General features: G+C 45.0%; 1 protein-coding gene across 4 annotated transcripts in view; it reads right to left on the reverse strand.

Annotated features, from left to right (window-relative positions):
* The window catches only part of SH3RF1 (SH3 domain containing ring finger 1), a 493,515-nt gene that overhangs the window by 172,392 nt on the left and 298,594 nt on the right, over positions 1 to 22,529 (reverse strand). For all 4 annotated transcript variants that reach the window (XM_069631396.1, XM_069631395.1, XM_069631393.1 and 1 more), the window contains exon 4: positions 20,067 to 20,162. In XM_069631396.1, coding sequence (XP_069487497.1) covers positions 20,067 to 20,162 — 96 coding nt within the window. The remainder of the gene's footprint in view (positions 1 to 20,066; positions 20,163 to 22,529) is intronic.

Genomic DNA, 22,529 nt, shown 5'->3' on the forward strand with positions numbered 1-22,529 from the left:
AAACAGCATTAGTGTGGTGGTAAGTGAGCTATAAGCAGTATATAAGGGAGCATACAATAAGGTCAGACACCAATCGCCACATCCATCCTCTACACCACTGAATTTCACCACATCCATTGATCCAACAATTTTGACCATCACAGTAAAAGGAGAAATTAAATTCCAAACACAAAGTTTTAGTGATAATATGTCTCAGTTGATAAAACTAAAACAAGGATTCCAGGAGTGTAAACACACACCAGAAAGAAAGACAGCACTAAAAATGGCACATGGATGACAAAGAATATCCCGGGAGGATAGCTAAGCGGCAACGTGCTCGCCTTGGAAACAAGACGATACCAAGCAACACAGGTTCGAACCCCGGGTCCGCGCTTAGAAAACTGGGTATTAAGCGTGCAACTAAGAGACATATTCCTGTAACAGCGCCCGATGCCCCAGGGCTGTGCGAGTGCTTTATAAATGAAAAAAATAAAAATAAAATAAGAATAAAGCAAGAAAGTACAAAATAAACACAAAGGGACTTAAGAGGTAAACAGAAAGAAACAAGGAAGAAAAACGCACGTGTAAATAAAGGAGATTCAAGACCGGCGACACATGAAAGAAAAAGGTAGTGATGAAGATGAAAATACGCAGGATGGAAGAGGGAGAGGGTGAGGGTAAAATTGAAGACGTCGGAGCAGTGGACAGAGTGAAAATGGAGGAGCGAGGAAGAGAAGAAAGGGGGATGGGGAAGTTATGGTGTGAGGGAGGAAGTTATGATGTGAGGGGGAAGGAAAAAAGCAAGGCAAGAAAGGTGTGAGGAGGCTGGAAAGACATGTCTGAGGAAAGAAGGGAGGAAATGTCAGAATGACATGAGGGTGGAACCGGAGATAAGGAGTGATGGCAAGCAAGACAATACGATAAAAAAGGAAAGAACGAAAATAAGGAACTTCTGGTCAGCAAGAAAAACAACAGCAACACGAGGCGAGTGAAATTGTGATCGATAAAGTGGAAGAAAATATGAGGAAAAAATGTGCACTTCAATATTACCGTAGTTCTACATTTGGTGTGTGTGCTACAGTCTATATTGAACGATGGGTGACTAAACACAAATCCATCAAATAAAAGACATTCCTCAAGGTGTAAAAAGAGAATAGAGCTTCTCTGCTAATATCCAAGACATGGATGGGAATGGAATGGCCTGGGGACCGGCTGATGGACAAGATTATCTGCCAATGCCATCCCTGGCTCACGCCAGCCAGAGACACTCACGACAAAGGCCCCCATCCTCTGACATTACAAAAGGTCACTGCCTCTGGTACCAGCCCACCGTTTCTGATGCCGAGAAGGAGTATTCTGGACCTCCCACAGACCTTAACAGCACGACAAACTCAAAGAAATGTACTTACTTAAAGCCAGTTGCTTGGAATGCTACAGTCAAGGTGAACTAACAAGTTACAGCAAAGCTACCATTAAGCGGCTAAGTGACCCATCCAGCCACATAAGCCAGGGAATTTAATTACGCTATAATTAAAGGATAGTTCCGGGACTTTTTTTTTATTGTCCCTACGGGTCGGCCATGTGTTTGTAAGCATAAATCGGTAGATCGTAGGAAACTTTCCTATGGACCTTACCCGACTTTTCGCCCATTATCGCACTCGAAATCAGCCTCCATTTTGTGATAATCCTATCATTCCGCCGCATCGACCTGGCTCACCTGCCTTTGCGGCACTAAATCAAATCCCCCGCCCCTGAAACAGACTTTATCAAAACATTCATATTCCCCGCCTCTATCCGTGACGTGACTGAGCTGCGTAGGCAAACGCGCCCAGGCGTCTTCTACGCGACTCCACACAGACCCCGGAAATCAACACAGATGAGCTCACACAACACAGCGCGCCACAATTGGGAATATGAAACTGTACTTTGAAATCAAACCGCAAGATTGTAAATGTCGTAAAGTACATTTATTTGACATCAAATGTTTAGAGAATATTCAGCGATTTACATTTTTATTTGCTCACGTTCCAAAAAGTTCGTATTGAGGAACGCGATGGTCCTTTGCTGTAACACAGGGTCTTAGAGCATCTCACAATACAGCGCCACAATTCGGAATGTGAAACCGTGGTTTAAAAGCATACGGCAAGATTGTACATTTGGCAAAGTACGTTTATTGGACATCAAATGTTTAGAGAATATTCAGCGATTTACATTTTTATTTGCTCACGTTCCAAAAAGTTCGTATTGAGGAACGCGATGGTCCTTTGCTGTACACAGGGTCTTAGAGCATCTCACAATACAGCGCCACAATTCGGAATGTGAAACCGTGGTTTAAAAGCAAACGGCAAGATTGTACATTTGGCAAAGTACGTTTATTGGACATCAAATGTTTAGAGAATATTCAGCGATTTGCATTTTTATTTGCTCACGTTCCAAAAAGTTCGTATTGAGGAACGCGATGGTCCTTTGCTGTACACAGGGTCTTAGAGCATCTCACAATACAGCGCCACAATTCGGAATGTGAAACCGTGGTTTAAAAGCAAACGGCAAGATTGTACATTTGGCAAAGTACGTTTATTGGACATCAAATGTTTAGAGAATATTCAGCGATTTGCATTTTTATTTGCTCACGTTCCAAAAAGTTCGTATTGAGGAACGCGATGGTCCTTTGCTGTACACAGGGTCTTAGAGCATCTCACAATACAGCGCCACAATTCGGAATGTGAAACCGTGGTTTAAAAGCAAACGGCAAGATTGTACATTTGGCAAAGTACGTTTATTGGACATCAAATGTTTAGAGAATATTCAGCGATTTGCATTTTTCTTTGCTCTCGATCCAAATTAGTTCGTCTTGAGGGAAGCGATGTTCGTGTGCAGTACACAGGGTGTTGGTTTACGATAAAAATAAGCTCTTCGGTCGCACTGATAATCGCATGGCTGTTCCAACAACCAGGCACTAGGCCACCACAACGGTAGGTATGTTGCATCTAACCGTTAGTACCGCGTAAGGGCATACTTGTACTTGGCGATCGTCCCATAAAATGGTCAGGGTGGTAACGTTGTTCACGCGGAGAAGCAACTGGCGGCTGTAGAACCCGTCCGCAGGTGTCTGGTACTCGTGACACAGACAGTAGTGAATGATGTACCTAAAAACATAAAAAATGAAATTAGTCTCACCATCAGATCCTTATTAAAATTATTCATTTCATAGCGAGGACAGCGCTACTGGGTGTACACAAGTGTTTAAAGGCGTGGCGAGGCATGGAGGGGGGGGGAGTGGAGTACAAGGTAAGTAGCATAAAATAATAAATAAATAGGGCCAGCTGGTGGCAAGTGCAAGGTAAGTGCAGAACAAGTGCTGGGAAGGGGGGGCTGTAGGATACTGAGACAGTCCCCCAGTGCAGGGGTTGACAGGGAGGCAGTGCAGGTGGAGAGTGGAAGGGCCCAGGACCGAGGTCGCAGACAGTGGACCAGTTGTAGCAGGGGAGAGGGAGAGAGAAAGCAGAAGCAAAGAGGAAGGTTTTGAGGTGCTTCAGTAAAAGCAGATGTTTCTCCTCAAGATAGTGCGCGGTAGAAAACAATATGCCACATAGAACGAACAAGTACAACTGAACCCGTCTTTAAAGCCACTGTATAGTAATGAAATTGCGGTATAAACTCATCAAAAGTTACTTACATTATATTTGCATTTTCCATTGTGTCTCTGTGTAGGGCAGACCCGAAACACCACTCCTTCTTTGCCGACGTTACTTCTTCTAATTAACGTGGCTCATCGTTTCGTTTCTGAATTTTTCTTCATTATCTTTTCTTAGTCTTTCAGGACGGTCCCGGCCTGTCAAGGTCAAATCACAATAGAACCTTATATTCGGTCGTGGGCCGTTCCGCCACCCGAGCAAAACATCAAAGCAGCTGACCTTCACTTTGAGCGAGCACACATTTCTAGTTAGCTGCAGTTAGTTTTAGGGACATCTTGTCTGCGTGCCTTTTTTTTTATTGTCCCTATGGGTCGGCCATGTTTTTGCAATACGGAAACATTCTATAATTTTTGTAAAAATGATTTATATTACTGTTTGGTTTAATTGCAATGGGCCTGCAACATGAGGAGACTCGAGAGAACAGACAATCAAATTACAATCATTTAAACCGTGATGTGTATTTCTCAATGAGCTCTGCTTTAGGTGGACATGGAACAGAGGCAATGTTGGGTGGCAATGCAGTTGTCCCCTGCATAGGTTCGTTCACCACTCCATGTATGTGCCTATCGAGGACATCTACGATAAGTCTCTCAATAAACTCATATTGCATATCCTCAAACACTGGTTTGATCACCCATTGTTTACTTCTTTTAGTGAAGGCCTTATTGTAGCGAAGCGTCCCTAAAGTTCCGGTCGTCCTACTTTGTTGACGGCCAACATTATGGTTATGTGCCAAGACCGCTAAAAGAGTCCGATTTATCATGCCTTCCATGCCAAAATGCAATCTTTTGGGCCTGTACTTGAGGCACATATTGTGGAACACCTCCAAATCTCCTGTGTGGCAGAATTCCGTGAGTCCCCTCAAAGCTTTTGTTATAGTTTTATCAAATACAATCTTTTCAATGGCTTTGTGAGTGGGTGATGAAGGAATCAACCACTTCTTCTTCCGTGCCTCCTCTGTGGACAAATGGCCATGTTCACATTTGTGGAAATGCTCATTTGTCGACCATCGATGTACGTTGCTACAGTGCAACATTACTGACCGCCATTTTTCCAGTAGAATTTCCAACGACCCTTCACATGTTTTTGAGCTCCACCAAAGATGGTTGCTGATTGACTTGGACCACTGTGAAATACCTTGCAATTCTTTTTTTTTACCTGCAGCAGACAATTTTTTATTGATTGATTTTGCAAGATGCCAAACGTCAAATTGGTGATTTATATTTTTGTACTGTTCTCTCATTGTCTTGGCAATTGAAACGTGTCTGTCCGTGGCTATCAGGTCGATCACCATTCCCCGCGATTGTAGTTCTTGCAATGATGCTACAAAGCCAACTTTCTCCATGGCCACTGAGGATGTACTTTGTGACACCTGCACGACCACCGAACTCACAATTTTCTTACTTTCCATGTCCTGAAAGTGGTAGGTGCAGTACTTGGCTGAAAATCCTGGGCTGTCGCACTGTCCATCACCGGCTAGCCTGAAGCGTTTGCCCGCGAATGTACTTTCCATTGACATTTTTTCCATTCTCCAAGCTTCGCTGATGGCTGGAAATAGATAATCGGTTTGGTATTTGTAGAACTGACTTTTCGCAATGAAATGGATTCCCACAAACTGAAAGAAATACTGTAACTTTTTAAAACTTGAACCACTAAAAAGTGCGGCCGCTGCACAAAGTAGATTGCCTGCTGGCAGTTGCCCCAGCATGGGTTGTGCAGACCATGCGAACGGATGATATTGTGTACAGGTGGCATGTATTTTAAGGTTAGTGCCTCGAATTGCACGAGTCACATTAATCAATGGCTCCCCACATACTTCCCCACCAACCCAATGCCCACATTTCATCATCATAATAATATCCATCAAACAGCTATCGAATACAATGAATTTGGCCTCTTTCCTTATACTGTCACTCTGCATCCCAGCTGGTTCGGCCTGTAACGTTGAGGACATGTCACTCGCATGAAAGGTACAATCTCTGATATCGTCTTCCGCTATGCTGAGTGATATTGATGGTGTTTCATTGTCGTCCACTTCATTCTCTTCCATTGCAACATCTGTTCCTTGTCCGGAGATGGGAGAAAAAAACAATGTCTTCAACTTTCGCGCGCTCTTATTTTTTGCGGGTGTGGATTCTGTGAATTGATCTCCGACTGCATCCAAACTACCAGGAGGACATTCACTATCAATGGCTGGTGGTGGTATAGCTCCGTTGTCAATCACTTCATATTCTTCCCATTGGCACGATGCATCTCCAGTCTCAAGTCCCTGCCAAAAGGTTTGACAAGCAACATCTCTCGTTCGCTTCACTGTCTGTGTAGATCTAGTTCTTACACCCACTCGCAACTAGAGGACAGATTAGAAAAGGGATGTTCAGTTTAAACACAACTTACAGTATTGAACTATTGACAGTGAAAGACAACATAATATAGTGAACAGGACACTAACCTTCTTTTGCTTTCTTTTCTTTGAAACTTTCTTGCCTAGAAATTCAACATCTGGACGCTGTTGCTCCGACTCGTGTGTGCATGTCTCCACTTCCTCTCGCGCTGCAACGACTATATTTTCATGATAAGCACATCCATCACTCACTGAGGCTCCATCGACTCCCTGAAACATAGAACTTTCATTAGTATGTATAATAATATTGAAAACACAAAATGTAATTGGGGACCAATACCCATACGTACATCTCAATAGCAAAACACGAATGAACGCATTGTGTAGAACATTCAAACGACAATAGTTCACGCATTGTTGATCTAGTTAGATTGAACTGTCAAGATCCATACCTCGGGCTCCGCATAGACTTCCATTGATGATATTATTGAAGATGACGCTTCAGCAACTCCCTGAAACACAGTAATTGCATTAGTATGGTTTTCTATTTTGTTTAAAAGAACATAAACTTTCTGCAGGCGTCAACGGCTCATCTAAATAGACCTGCACAAATGATCAGTTGTCTAAAATAAATAATGGATATCTAAATATGATTCGATTTGCTCCATCGTTGGAAGTGTCACCACCCAGAGATCTGCATCAACTACTAGGGGTGATGTTCTTGTTGAAGAAGCTCCGTCAGCTCCCTGAAACATAGTACTTGCGTTAATAAAGAAGGAAGTATAGCGGATGTAATCACGTCATTTGATCTCGCATGATTGATCTGTCAGTATCCATACCTCGAAATGCATAAGAACATCAAGGGACGCTGTAACTGCGGTGCACACTTCTGCAAGCTGTTGCGCCGACCCGTAACTGCATGCTCCCCCTTCTTCTTGGACTAATGCTCCATCGACTCCCTGAAACATAGGACTTTCATTAGTAATGAACACAATATTGAAAAAAGAAGACACATAGGAGGGCGACGACAGAAGGACATACCAATGGCTAAAAACGAAAGAAACATTGTGTGTAACAATCACGCTACAAGAATGCAAGATCTGATGATCTCCATCGATGGAACTGTCCGGAAACGTACCTCGAGCATCTGAGTGACATCTACGGTTGTCGTCAATGCGTTGGACTCCTCAGCATCTCCCTGAAAGACAGTACTTGCATTATTTTGGATAACAATAATTATAACTGAAAACAAAGACTAGAGGACGAGTACTGTGGTGTACCATTAGGTAAAATGATTACACGATCAATTAAAACTATTGATTTACATGCCTAAAACAAGTCAGTGTCAGAATAGCTAAGTAAGATTACCCGATAGGCGCTTGAAGTGGCTGATGACTGCAATAACGACACGGATGGAGAATCTTCCGCCTTCATATTGAGTGGATACATAAATGGGGAAATTATTGTTAGCTAATGCTACACACTACCGCAATGCCGAGAGATAAATACGTAAACTTGACTCACCAGTGGAGGGATGTGGACGAATAGAGTGGGAATAGCGGTTGAGAGCAATTTTCGCCTCGCTCGCGGTGTTTTCGTCCTTATTAGCAATGATGTGGAGTACATGTCTGGGCTAAAGTGCCTGCTGCAGATGCGGTATCGATCACCCCTCTTGTCCGCAAAGACTTCTAGGACTCTACTTTCTATCTCAGAGGCTGGATATCCGCAATATCGGACCCATTCTCTTATCTGATCTATTGTCTTAGGGAAAACATGCATTATAGTACCTTCAGATTTGTTATGGGTCTTCGAAGGGCAACCGCCAATGGAACAGGCAGGCATTATGGAAAGTTCTGAAAAGTAAAGATCAACAATTCTCTATGAATACCAATGTGTTAAAACATTAAATGACACATAAAAGGTTCAATGCAAGGTCCGTTTTGGTTCTTGGAACTATACATGTTATTCACATGCGGATAAGTATTTCAATAACTTTCAAAAAATAGAAAAAGTAATTTGACTAAACTCAGAACATGTGACTAGTTCCTTGCATGTACTGTCGTGAACGAAAAGAAAACATGGATGCAATTTGATGACTACTAGCAAATAGATATAAATTAAAAAATTGGACGCAAAATGATTATGGTACATGGACTTACCTTGACGAACAAACAGTTAGATGCAGGGATCAGAGTAGTTTCTTGTCGTAGAACAGGGAGCAGTTCACAGGTTGCAAACTGACGAGTTTGCTCAAAGTGGTCACGGAAGTTCACAGAGACGAAGAGCAGATAACCAGCACCTTCACGGGTTGACTAGCAAAGCGCAAAGAAGTTCTCATTAGAAATATGAAGTGGGTTATAAAGAATTCGAAACAGGGGTGTGTTTGTGAATGAATGACGTGTATATGTCGTGGCATTATGCGGTCTGCAGGGGGCCGTCCAGCGTGAGGGGGGATGCTTGGCAGGAGACACGGGGTCTGGAGGTAGACATGGGAACAACAACCCATGCTCTATAGACCACTTTGAAGTGTACATGGTCTTTGGCACCTCTTGGCCTTTATCGCTCCCTGACAGCTCCACTTGCCAGCACAAGTACCCCGGTGCGAACTGCCTTTGATAGGGCGGGGGGTGGATTGGGGCGGTGGTCGTGCAGACAAGACACAGGAAGACTCGTGAATGGAGACACACTTATGTGGATTGCAGGGGGGCGTCCATCGTGAGGGGGATGCTTGGCAGGAGACACGGGGTCTGGAGGTAGACATGGGAACAACAACCCATGCTCTATAGACCACTTTGAAGTGTACATGGTCTTTGGCACCTCTTGGCCTTTATCGCTCCCTGACAGCTCCACTTGCCAGCACAAGTACCCCGGTGCGAACTGCCTTTGATAGGGCGGGGGGTGGATTGGGGCGGTGGTCGTGCAGACAAGACACAGGAAGACTCGTGAATGGAGACACACTTATGTGGATTGCAGGGGGCCGTCCAGCGTGAGGGGGGATGCTTGGCAGGAGACACGGGGTCTGGAGGTAGACATGGGAACAACAACCCATGCTCTATAGACCACTTTGAAGTGTACATGGTCTTTGGCACCTCTTGGCCTTTATCGCTCCCTGACAGCTCCACTTGCCAGCAGCGCAAGTACCCTGGTGCGAACTGCCTTTGATAGGGCGGGGGGTGGATCGGGGCGGTGGTCGTGCAGACAAGACACAGGAAGACTCGTGAATGGAGACACACTTATGTGGATTGCAGGGGGGCGTCCATCGTGAGGGGGATGCTTGGCAGGAGACACGGGGTCTGGAGGTAGACATGGGAACAACAACCCATGCTCTATAGACCACTTTGAAGTGTACATGGTCTTTGGCACCTCTTGGCCTTTATCGCTCCCTGACAGCTCCACTTGCCAGCAGCGCAAGTACCCTGGTGCGAACTGCCTTTGATAGGGCGGGGGGTGGATCGGGGCGGTGGTCGTGCAGACAAGACACAGGAAGACTTGTGAATGGAGACACACTTATGTGGATTGCAGGGGGGCGTCCATCGTGAGGGGGATGCTTGGCAGGAGACACGGGGTCTGGAGGTAGACATGGGAACAACAACCCATGCTCTATAGACCACTTTGAAGTGTACATGGTCTTTGGCACCTCTTGGCCTTTATCGCTCCCTGACAGCTCCACTTGCCAGCAGCGCAAGTACCCCGGTGCGAACTGCCTTTGATAGGGCGGGGGGTGGATTGGGGCGGTGGTCGTGCAGACAAGACCCGTTTGCCGCAGGGCCTCACCAAGGAGAGGCCATCTAACTGAATGTAAGAGGATGGCTGCAGGATCTACTACATGGAAGGCAGGGGGGTGAGTTTATAAATACCTCACCCTCCCAGGAGAATATATGGCGGTCATCTCTGTACCCGGTGCCCAAAAAGAGAATTTATTATGATCAACCATATTTATTATTTACCTATAACCATGTTTTGTATCAATAAAATCCAACAGCTTTTTATTGCCAACGCTTGATGCCAACCCACAAAATAATATATGTATGACTGCTGCATATATGGGTTCAACGGTTATGTGGATTGAAGGTGTGCGGCCAGCGTGAGGGAGGATGCTGGCCGGAGACATGTGGTGTGACAAGACAAGGCACTGGAAGGCTATTCAACGGAGACACACTAGATTCATTTAAAAAATCAAAACAACCATTGTTAAAATATATGTTGGGCTTTATTTTAGATTTTAATTAAACATAAATAATAAACATTACACATTGTAAAGTTGAGGTTGCAGCACATCGAGGGAAAATCCGCGGTATTGTCCACTGTCACTGGGGAAATGTTGTCTAATGGCAAGTACCGCACAGGCAGGTATTACTCTCCGAACGCGGTGTCCGAGCCTCCCGTGAAGCCACCAAGTGAAGCAACGATAGGCCACCAGCCTGTACCACCTGTGAAAAAAAAAGATGCAAACTGTATTAAACTGACCAAACTTTCTTATCAATGTCGATTCAGGTAACACATGTCATTTTTCTTAGAAAAAAATTATATCTAGAAAATGCACTATATGGAACCAATTTACATGCGTTCGAATGATATGTAAATGTAATTTTATATGTGGGAGACGACCATGAAATAGTGGTGGCATCACTGACATCACAAACAGAGTATACTTACTCGTTACTCGGATTACGCGGACGAACAGTGCCACGAAGTTCGTGCATAAGCACCATCATCATCCTCAACACTGTCCGTGAGAGGCAGGCTTCCCTGAACTCTGGCAGCTCGGTGATGCATTGCGGACTTTGCTCGCCTTCCTGCAGACTTTGCTCGCTTTCCGAAATGTAGGCCAAGCACCCGGAATTTTCACGGCAGCAGCAGTTCTCCTCCTCAGTTGGCATTAGCTCGCACCGATTGCACGTGCACCAGGTGGAGACGCCGTCCATGCGACATGGTCCAGGCTCTTCATCCGTTGACTGGTCCTCCCAACTGCCGTCCGAATCCCCATCGTTTTCGCGTGCTTGCCTTTCCAGTAGTTCCTCCTCGGTGTACTCGGGCTCGTACATATACGGCATTATTGTGGCCATTGTGCGGTAAAGATAGTAAAATAATTTACAGAGATGGTACAGGTGTTCACACGGGCTACAAGCGGCGAAGGTAGCTGACCAGAGCACTGAAACGAGTCACAGAATACTCAAAGTAACACAGAGAGAGGAATGGAATCGAAAATCTGCTGCTGTGTGTTGTGAAACGGTCTGTTTATACTTATTGGGGAAAGAGGCGTCCTGCCATTTCCATGGCAACACGTCAATAGCTGAGGCGCAGCGATTGTTGACACGAGACGTGCTTGAAATGGGCAGTACGCGTCTGCTGATGTCAGGCTCAGGGGCGGGGGATTTGATTTAGTGCCGCAAAGGCAGGTGAGCCAGGTCGATGCGGCGGAATGATAGGATTATCACAAAATGGAGGCTGATTTCGAGTGCGATAATGGGCGAAAAGTCGGGTAAGGTCCATAGGAAAGTTTCCTACGATCTACCGATTTATGCTTACAAACACATGGCCGACCCGTAGGGACAATAAAAAAAAAGTCCCGGAACTATCCTTTAAGGATATACTCAAAGGGTGTGGTAAGCCTCTACCATAGCCCAGACTTCAAATACAGAAGAATAAGGAATACCTTCAAGATTAGATGGAAAATGTAACATCTGCTACCAAGTCGTTTTGTAGGTATTTCCAGGGGAGATGTCTAGCAGGGGACAAAACGGTCTAGTAAATCTGTCTGGCAAATCTACTGCAAATAGTTCTCCACTGTGATAGACCATAATGCTTTACTAGCGCTCCTCCATCCTGTTGCCCTCTTCACTGATTGCAACTGGGTGTGTACTTGCTAGACACAAGGACAGCCAGGGACCTGATCATTCTAAAGGCTATAGGTGTATGACACCTATGTCTCTTGGTACTCAGCGCTCTGGCAAGTGTGCTCCCCTGCATGGCCAAGCACGCAAGGCTACAGCAAATGAATGCCAAGAACAATAGGTTTCTCTGCTCCCTTTTTGTTAACAAGCAGGGAAAAGTGTGGTTAGATGCAGACGGACGGGGTGTCTTGGATGCAACCTGAGTCAAGCTATTAAAGCAGGAGCCCCTTCTGTTCCAGCCACCAAAAAAGACTGGGTGCATGATGGCATTGCCCAGCCAAAGCTGCACTTGTTCTCCCAACAGACCACTCGACGAAGCTACAGAGGTCTGGGGATTCCTACCAGTTCCATTCAAGGTAGGGGCCTCATGGCTCACTTTGAGTTATTTCTGCCACCCTGCCTGCATTTCCCCGACATGCGGGAGCTACTGTGAATTAATTCCTAAAATTTTGAAACTTATTGCGTGAAAGCGCGAAACGGCCCATTTTGCATTCAGAATTTGATGCATTTTTCAAATATTCAGCCTTGACTTTGTGGCTTTGTCTGTGGCAACAGTGCTTCCAGTGCTCTAGATAAGATTTTGAGGGGGGAGTATTTTACTCCCTGTTTTTAAACTTTGAGAGTAAATGTGATTTTAAGAGAAAAAAAATGACTTTTCTCCTTCGCAAGAGAGTAAAATGTATGTGACATCCTGCCGACGCATGCACAAACTGTATGGAAATCATTACCGTACAGCAGCTTTCTGCATTGTGACTGAATACACCTTTCATTATTTCTTGAAGGTCTGGCCATTTGATCTCTCCTGTATATATTTAAATGTTGAAATCACAAAAACCTAGCCAATTACATAGTAAAGCAAACATGAATTGTATTGTGTGTTTGGAGGTTCGATAGCAGAATTGTCATTTGATGTTTAAGGAGTCTGAAGCTCTTACTACCTAATGGTATGCCAATGTTATGATACAACAGTGCAGAGAGGCAATGACTTCATGCTAAATTCTACACTAATCTAATGGTCAAATGGTTATTTATGTATAGCTTTTGGCCAAGCGCTGTACATAGAACATATTTATCACAATTATCACCAAACCAAAGTTGGTACTACTTTATCGACCTCGAAAGGATGAAAGGCCAAGTTGGACTTGCCGGGATTCGAACCTGCAACCTACAGATCACGCACAGATTGCAGCAATGAGTGCTCAACCGGCTGAGCTATCTTATTGGCTAACATCCTTCTGCGGTCAGTTAACTGAGTATTGACTGATGTATAATAAATCGCAGTACCTAGATGTTGGACGAACCATTTATGAAGCACTACATGAAGTTAAAAACCTATCTGGATTATCACAGGGACAGGTTTTGCTGAGTTTCTATTTCAATTACAAATGTAACTTTCATTTGTTTGTTTTTGAACTGCACCTGCACTTCCTGGAGAGTCAGGTTTTGGATGTTTTAATTGTAGTCTTGACGATTTGAGAGGCTAGAACACCTGTGATTGGTGTAATGACAATCCCTCACCCTTGAGCAAAGGCTCTGCTGCCACTGACCATTTTATAGTAATGTACCCCATTGAATGGATGTAATCTAGACTGTGCATAGTCATTTTACACACTTATAATTAGAGTGTAAATTAAATTATCAGTGTAAAAATGATCTGCTTCTGCATGATTATGCACACAGCACCAGAACTCTGAAAAATACAATTGTGCAATACTGGTTTGCTTTCACTGGAAAAAAGCATAATTTGTTACAAAATATTAATTCTCAATTGCAACTTAGTTTTCCATCTAATTAATTATACAATCCTAAATTCTAGGAAATTATGCACAGTGCTTCCAACGCTGAATGGAAAGAAACCATTCCTTTTATCACAGTTTGCAGTTTCTTTTTTTGAAAGGCTTTAGCGAAATACATTCTGTTTCAGAGGTGGCTTGCAATTACATCCATGTAGATAAAAATCAAAAGAAACCTCCTAGTTTCTATCAAGTAACCTGACCTTTGCACTGCCCTCTGCTCTAAACCTGTTTGTAAATGTACCCAGGAAAATAATACAGCTGTCGTATTTGCAAGATTTTCATGCGTAAAAAGGCCTAGTACCCCCACCTTATCTGGAGGCCTGAGTGCTTCTGTGGCTTTTAAGCCCTGTTTGGTCCTTCATTATTAACTTCTCCAAGATGGCTGTTCCTTTCTAACCATCTGCTGGCTGTTCCCTGTGCCTGCAGCCTAGACCATTCCCATTGGGCAGCGAGTTACATTTGACCCAATCAGGGTCTCCGGGAGGCAAGAGCCGGCACCAGCAACTAAGGCCCACATCGAAGGCCACTGTCTGCTTCCCTGTCTGCTACCAGAATGCTACATGAGGCTATAGTCGCAACCCGACTCTCTTACCTCACTCACCATAGGTTAGTTCCCTCCTTATGATTGCTCTTATTCCCTTCTTGGGTCCTTTTACTCCCTTCTCCGCTTGTTCTCACAGTTCTCCCTGTTATGCTCTCAAATGCACTGGTTTCTGCACTCACATCTAACTTCTGATTCATACCTCGATTCTATTCCTTCTGTGCCTTAGCACTGAAACTTTGAACGTCAAACTTGGGTGTTGTTTTGCATTTAACTTTGAAAGTCAAGGGTGTGTTTTGCAATTAACTTTGGCCATTGATTGTAACCTGCTAGCCCAGTGACTGTTCCATACAGCTGTACTTGCATACTCCTCCCACTGCCTACTCCCTCTCACCCATGGTGCATTCTGTTTCTCCTATCTATTCCAACTGCTTCTCTATCAACTATCCTTCCCTTCTCACGAAGTCTGGAAAGAAGAAGTTTAAAAGGGATATCTTGGCCTCCAACTCAGGTCTCCCCATCGTTGATACCTATTCCAGCGCCTCTTCCAGACAGACCCTCACAACATCCTCTTTGTCATTCCTTCACCAGATGTACGAGCCCCTTATATGTTCTATGTGCTCTGTCCTGTCTCCTCCTCTCCTATTAATGGTAGCACTCGCTGGGAAGTCATCATGAATTCCTTCGACTCCTCCAGAGTCATCATTAATGTCTACCTAACTGGCACTGTCATGGTCCAAGGCCCTCAGGCCAAACTCCTCCGCTTTGATAGGTGGTCCCCTCGGCTCATCAACTTCCTTTAATCTCCAGCTGTCCCCTCCTCTCTTCCCTTGGCTACCTTGCCCTCTCTTCCCTTCTCCTCTGCCCCACTTCAGGCTCTCTCCACACCTCCGCAGGACATACCTCTGATTTGTACACCTCCCCATACGGTCTTTAAGGCTGACAACTTGCCACTCTCACTCTGCTGTCACACACTCCTCTGACATCTGCCACTTCTTTGAAGAACTGGACCTTCATGTCCTCGGTCTTAATGAGACATGGTTCACAGCCAGCACTGTCACAAGCTTGGACACTCTCCTACCTGATGGCTACAAGATCCTCTCCGCACCCGGATCCACGCGGGCCGGAGGGGTGTGGCCCTGATCTTGGATTCCTGCCACTATCATTCCCACTCAGATTTACTCCTCTTTCAAATGCCTTGTCTGCAGGCTCTCTCTCTTTCTCCTAGCCACTCTCTTACCATTGGTACTCTCTACCGGCCCACTGGTCAAATCACCTCTTTTCTCTCCCAGTGGGCTGACTTCTCATCCTCCCTCCTGGCCTCAACCACTCAACAACTCCTCCTTGGTGACCGCAATATCCATCTCGATTCTCCCTGTTCCTCATCAGTGCTCTTTTGAGACCTCTGCGATTCCCTCTCCCTCTCCATCCTCCCCTCTGGCCCGACTCACTCTGCAGGACACACACTTGATGTCTTGATCTACTCTGGCCTCCCTCTCTCTATCCCTCTGACCACTCCCCTCTCCTGGAGTGACCACTGCCTCCTCTCCCCTCATCTCTCCCTCTCTTCCCCCAAGCCAAGCCTACCCCAACATTGCCACCTACCTTCTCAGACATCCAGCCCATGAAGCGTGTGTCAGTTGAGGCTTTTGTTGCCACCTTTTCCCCCAGACCCTCTCCTCTGGCTGACTCACATCCTGACACAGCCCTGTCCCTTCTCTATCCTTCTATTTCTGATACTCCTGAAGCTCTTGACCCTGTCATGAGGATCCGGTTGAAGTCCAAAGCCAAGTGCAATTCCTGGTATGACTCCGACCTAGCTACACTTAAACCTAAGTGTAGGGTGGCTGAGAGGAAATGGAGGGCTTCTGGTTCATCCTCTGTCAAATTGGCCTGTCGCCTGCTCCAAAGGCAATACCGACTCTCTGTCCTCACCAAGAAGAGAGTCTACATTCAAGCCTGTGTCTCTGCAGCATCCAACAACTCCGCCAAACTCTTTAAAATCTGCAAGGACATGGCCAACACTGCTGCAGTCTCTACCCCTACTCTTGGCTCCCAGGCCCTTTGCAATGCCCTTGCCTTTCACTTCATCTTTAAAACCCAGGACATCCTGTCCACCCTCTCCTCCTCTACCCCCTCCTATCCCCTCTCCATCTGCGCTTGCTGACCCTCCTTCAACCACCCCCATCCCTCTTTCTCATCGTCCCTCTTTTTTCCCGTGATGAGGTCGCTAGACAAGTCCGATCTATGAAAGCCTCATCAAAAACGGTTCATCCCTGGTCCTCTAAAACCATCAAGGACTACATTGATACCCTCGCTCTGGGCTGCCGATTTTTGCAACCTCTCATTTGCCTCAGGATCCTTCCCCTCCCCTCTGAAGCACTCCCTTGTGCATCTTCTTCTCAAGAAACTCACAGCTGATCCTTCTTGCCCAATTTCCATTACTCCCTTTCTTGGTAAACCCCTGGAAAAACTGTCCGTCTCTCAGCTTAACCTTCATTCCGATTCTGTTGGCTCTCTCCAAGACCACCAGTCTGGCTTCAGAGCTGTCCGAAGCACGGAAACTGCTCTCCTGAACATCCGTGAAGACCTGCTCTTCAACCTTGAGTAACATTCCCTCAGTTCTCATCCTACTTGATCAATCTACTGCCTTTGACACAGTCAATCACCCTGCTCAATCGTCTCCATGATAACCTGGGTATCACCGATCAGGCTCTGGCCTGGCTGACCTCTTTCCTCTCTGACGATCCTCCCAGGTCCAACTTGGGTCCTTCCTATCATTTATCTCCCTCTCTATCTGTGGTGTTCCCCAGGGGTCTAACCTCTCGCCCTGGCTTTTCAACCAATACCTGGCAACTCTTGCCCACTGCATTGCCATGTTCTGCTCAAATTTCCAGTGCTACGCTGATGACACTAATTTTCAGGCGACCCTTGGCCACCTCGTCGTCGTCCTCATCTCCGATTGCCTAACTGCCATTCAAGATTGGTGTGCCACCAATTATCTTTGTTTGAATGCCAACAAGACTGAGATCCTCCTTATCAGTACACCTTCACCATCCTTTCCCCTTACTCTCTGGCCGGCCTCCCTTGGCCCTCCTCCTACCCCTACCTGCGAGGCTAAGAACCTCGTGGTCATCTTTGACTCCACACTTTCCTTCTCCGACCATGTCTCTGATGTCTCTAAAATGTCAAACTTCCTACAGCACCTCCTCCAAGGTACTATGCCTTTCCTCTCCTTACCCCAGAAGCTCATTGTCTTCCAAGCTCTGGTTCTCTCCAGGTTGGACCATTGTAACAGCCTCTTTCTAAATCTTCCTGCCTCTGCTCTTCGCCCTTTACAACTTATCCAGAATAGGACTGCAAGACTTGTCCTTGGCCTCAAGCCCTGGGATCGTATCTCTCCAGCTCTGAAATCCCTTCATTGGCTCCCTGTGGAGGCAAGGATTAAATTCAAAACCCTCTGCATTGTCCACAAGGCTTTCTGGGGCCCGGGTGCAAAATACCTTCATCTATCCCTCTGTAAATACCCCCCTCTCAAGCTCTTCACTCGGGGTCAGTCGTTTTTCGAAGAAACAAGCTGGGGGTAGATCTCAGTCTTCGGCTGGGGGCTCCCTTTGGAACGGTATATAGTGAAAAGACCGAAAAAAAAAAATTTCAATACTTTTTTTTTCGAAATGGGGGTTCCCCCCCCAGCCCCCCTTTTTTCATTTTTTTATTTTACCCCCTTTTTTTTACTTACCTGACCCCAAAAATACATATAAATAAATATATAAAAAAATCTATTTTTTTTGAGATTTTTTTGGGAGATTTTTGTCATTCGATATATTTTTTTCGGCTTTTTGACCGACTATCCTTTGGAACAGCCTTCCTGCCACTCTGAAACTTTAGGAGATCCATCTCCGGTTCCGGAAGCACCTTCCTCTTTGCTTCTGCCTTCGCCCCCCCCCCCCAATACCATGCTCATCTGTTAATCTCTCTGCACCGTGCACCTGGCCACCCTGTGTCCTCCGGGTGTCCTCCGGGTCCAGATACCTGCTCACCCTGCCACCCTCCTGCGCTGCCTCCAGGTCACCCCTTGCACTGGGGTCTGTATCCATACAGTCCCCCACCTCCTTTCTTTTCGTTCTGCACTTATCAGACATACCCTGTCTGCTGCCTTAAACACAGCAGTTGCCACTTGCTGGCTGCACTACCACCGTTTAGTGCTTTTATTATTTATTTATTTTTACTTATTTATTATTTATCTGTTTCTCCTCTGCTCCGCACTATACACTTCTCCCCCTTCCATGCACTTTTCCCCTTTCCCATGCGTGCGTTCTCAATGTCACTGGACCTAGTAAGATCGTTGTTTTGTTCTCCCCCGTTCCCCTTCCTTGCCTTGTTGCGCTCTGAAACACTTCTGTACGAGCGCGATATAAATAAAATGTTATATTGTATATGACAGAGATCCTTGTTACCTCACCCTTCCTGCACCATAAGCAATCTGGGTCACTCTTGATGCCGGATTCTGTAGCCTTGAAAATTGCTGGGCACCAAAAGGCAGTAGCACTCACCTGCCCACAATGTCCAGACGGAAAAGACCTATGCAGTGACTAGGCAAACAGTTTCAGCAGCCCACTCAATGACAAGGCAACGAGGGCAGAAACCCGGTCAATGCACAAAGTGGGGACCATCAAAATCCTGGCGTTTTTCAGGTCAGAGTGAGGAATGGGAAGGAGCAAACCTCCTCACTTGCACCCACAACAATGAGGCATCAATGGAAGAGGTGGTCTCTTTCTTAACAGACATTCTGCTGTGCAGAAAAGGGGACAAACCAATAAGTGACATCGTGGAAAAAAGTAGATATTTGATAGAGCCCACAGAAAATCAAGTGTCTTCAAGTCTGTGGCTGTATTACAATGGGATAGTGTATTTTCTTAGCCCATTCTTCACTCACATACCCTCACGAATACATACTGACCTGACCTGATCATAGCCAGTTGTAAACAGGCCTGAGGAAACAGATGCCTGCAAACCACACACTGTTCATTCTTTAATGAGGTATAATGTTGATGTTCATCCAGACCAGTCTGTGGCTCAGTGGACTAATGCATCCAACACTGGTGACTGTGTTTGATCTCATGGTCACAGGTTCGAATCCCAGAGAAGGTCCACTCAGGCCTTCATCCTTCTGAGGTCGATAAAATGAGCACCATTGAGTTGGGAAACAATAAACCTCTGTTTCGATAAGTAGCACCAGGTTATCCCTCTGGGGGTGAACGTGCACTCTACAAATACACACTTTATGTTAGGAGACCACAAACCTGAATTCTCTTTAAGAAAAGCAAAGAACTAACTGGTCAATGTCAAACAGAAAAGGCATAGTAACATTTCAGGTGCCCAACTCCCAGAGTAAACAAGATCAACACTAATACCTGCTGCGAGACAGACCTCAATGCCACTCCTGTGTGAGACAGACCTCAACGCCGATCAGCTGGGGCATCCATTACATGCAGCTCAATGCCAGCGGTGATGAAGTACACTTAGCACCAAACCCAGCATGCACCAAAACATACATTTATTGAGCTTCTTTACTAACAAAGTAATCTGTGAACACACACATCGAGCGTCCTTCCTTCAAAATGATGGGATTAGGAGTCTGTGACAATAGTCACATTAGCAAATCTGCAACTACCATTAAAAGGCGCCTGATCCCCCCCCCCCATGATTGCTTACATAAATTAAACAATTTGAGACATTACTTAGAAATTCAATGTGCATCTGGATGTCAACAGAAAGAATGCTACTAACTCACCATCAGGACACAGCATGGCCTCTTACCTCCACATAGGAAATGGGGAATATTCCAATTTTATCTCCCAGCATTCCTTCTGCCCAGTTTTCATCCACCCGGCGAATGACTGTCAGAATATCATCCTGCGTTAAGAAAAGGAAATCAGACATGAGTGCACCGGCAAACAAGCTCTTTGTCAATTTTCAAGCCATCTCAGGATTGAAAGAAACCAAGCATGGAAAATCAAAAAATTCACTCATTGAGAATCTGCAAGAGTGGCCAGGCTCTTAAGGTTTTTATAAGTGCTCCCAACTTGGTTAATTTCTTGCTCACATTCGATTGCATGGCTGAGTTTAGTCCATGACTTAAAAACCTGGGAGGGAGAGCACACCTTTATCCAAATAATGATATGTCAGGGAGTAATTTTACATTGGAAGAGATTCCGGCTGAGAAAGCATGCACACGAGGGAATGTGTTTGAGAGAGAACACGTGGAAGACAGAAGACGTGCCAGTGGATGTGCATGATGTACATCTGAGAGAATGGCTACCATTGTAATCACTTCCTTAGTTTGTAGGCCCTGGAGGGCAGGCATCCTCATTATAGGCCCACTTATTCATGGATGGTTAATCATCTTTAATAGGACTGATGAGCTCCATCTCACAGCACATGCAATGTTCTAGCTTTTTATGTTGAACTGTACAGAGCCGAGCATTTCTCCAATGCAATAATAAAATCTTTCCACAGACGCCTGGCCTTGGTAGCCACAATGAATGTGGTAGAAATATTAGCAAAGCCACAGTAAAGGACAGAGGTAGGAGTGTAACAAAAGTAGTAGTGGATCTGTGAACGTGGAGATCGGATTGGCGCACAAGGTTGGCCGGCAGCATGGAACACCACCTTTATTAAGGTGTTGCATGGCCAGGGGAGCAAACTGTTAGATGGGTCGGATGGATAGAAGATGGAGGTCCTCAATGGATTGTGTTCCATTTGCTTCCCTTTGGTCCAAACCGACTTTAGCCTAGATATAACATGCTGGTTGGCTCTCGGTGCACAGCTGCTCTCTTTTCAAATTCCTTCTAATCTAAGTTATCAGTGATCTTGATTGTATCTCTGTTAACTGACCATCTCGCTCCCTATAATCTCCTCTACACTCAGCCTCACTATCCCTTAGCATCCCTGTGCCTCCTCTTGCTTCTGCTCTTTTTCTCTACTCTCCCTACTCCACTAAAATCCCACGAACCATAACAAACAGCCAGCCCAACTGTACATCTCTTCAAAACTCTGCTTAGATCTTATGTACTTGCTAACTAGGGAGCTCACCCTACCCTCTTCCCCCATCCTCGCTACCGGACGACCCCATCACCACTTCCTCTAGTGACGCTGAAACATTTAAATTTGTGTATTTAATGAGTACTTTTCTTTAGGTTGAAGCACTTGCCCCCTAGGGCACCGTTACGTTTGTAAGTCACCTGTTCTCTTGTATACATTTTGTTTCCGTTTGTTTTATCACTGGCATATGTCCTTATTTTGTACAACCTCAAACAGGCCCACTATTAGTTCTCATCTTTTTGCTACTGTACAGGCATCCATCGTGGGAATGCTTCCGCCATCTGTAAATGTGTTATTGCAAGTCATTTCCGATAGAAATTGACGCCTGTTCACCAAAAAAGTACAAAACACAAATACATATGAGGCTATTGGGAGATGTTACTTCAGCAAATTCTAAATTTTCAAGTAAAACTGTGGGAGAGGGGTATATATTATTCATTCATGGTCATGGCAGGTATCACCTATTGTTATACAACTGTTCTACAAATTTGTAAGTGTTCAAGTGTAAAGAAGATGGGTGCTACCGGAACCTCCGTTTTCCAAAAACAAACAAAATTCAAGAGGAAGAAAAGCGATATCCTTCTAATGTCAAGTCTAACCCTCGGCTTTTGGTCCTGGATCTGGGAGATGCTGATAATGACCCAAAAGTGTGCCTGCAGCAGTTGCATTGATGCAAGTCAATGTACACAGTGTCAAGACCATTAGCATACAGAATTAAAGGCTTGAACCTCTTGATATCCTGAGGAAAACCCTGAACCGCTAAATACTGGTTTCAAATATAGCTGTTCTGGTGGCCACTACCTCCTTAAGCCTCATTACATTTTTCTTTGTAACTGTCTTGGGGGTATATTTTATAGTTTTTATAATTGGGAAATTATAATGTTGTTCCTTCTGCTTTATTTAGTAATCACAAGGATGTTCAGTTGGTTTCGAACGTATGTTTATCTTTTTGGCAACTGCGAGGAAATATAGTCTTGGAAAGTTTTGTAACATGCTCTGAAAAGTGATTGCTTTCTTACCCATTTATTTTCTGTATCCATTTAGAATATATACTTGCATTATGTCTATTTACTGCTACTTTACTGACTTGTATGGTTATTTGGTTCTCTCTATGTACTTAGTCGCTCTGTCTATATAATAAATTGGTTTTCTTTTTTAATTTGTAAATGTTACAATAAA

Source organism: Ambystoma mexicanum, chromosome 6q (genome assembly GCF_040938575.1).
Source record: "Ambystoma mexicanum isolate Mex_15411 chromosome 6q, UKY_AmexF1_1, whole genome shotgun sequence".
Classification (NCBI taxonomy): Eukaryota; Metazoa; Chordata; class Amphibia; order Caudata; family Ambystomatidae; genus Ambystoma; species Ambystoma mexicanum.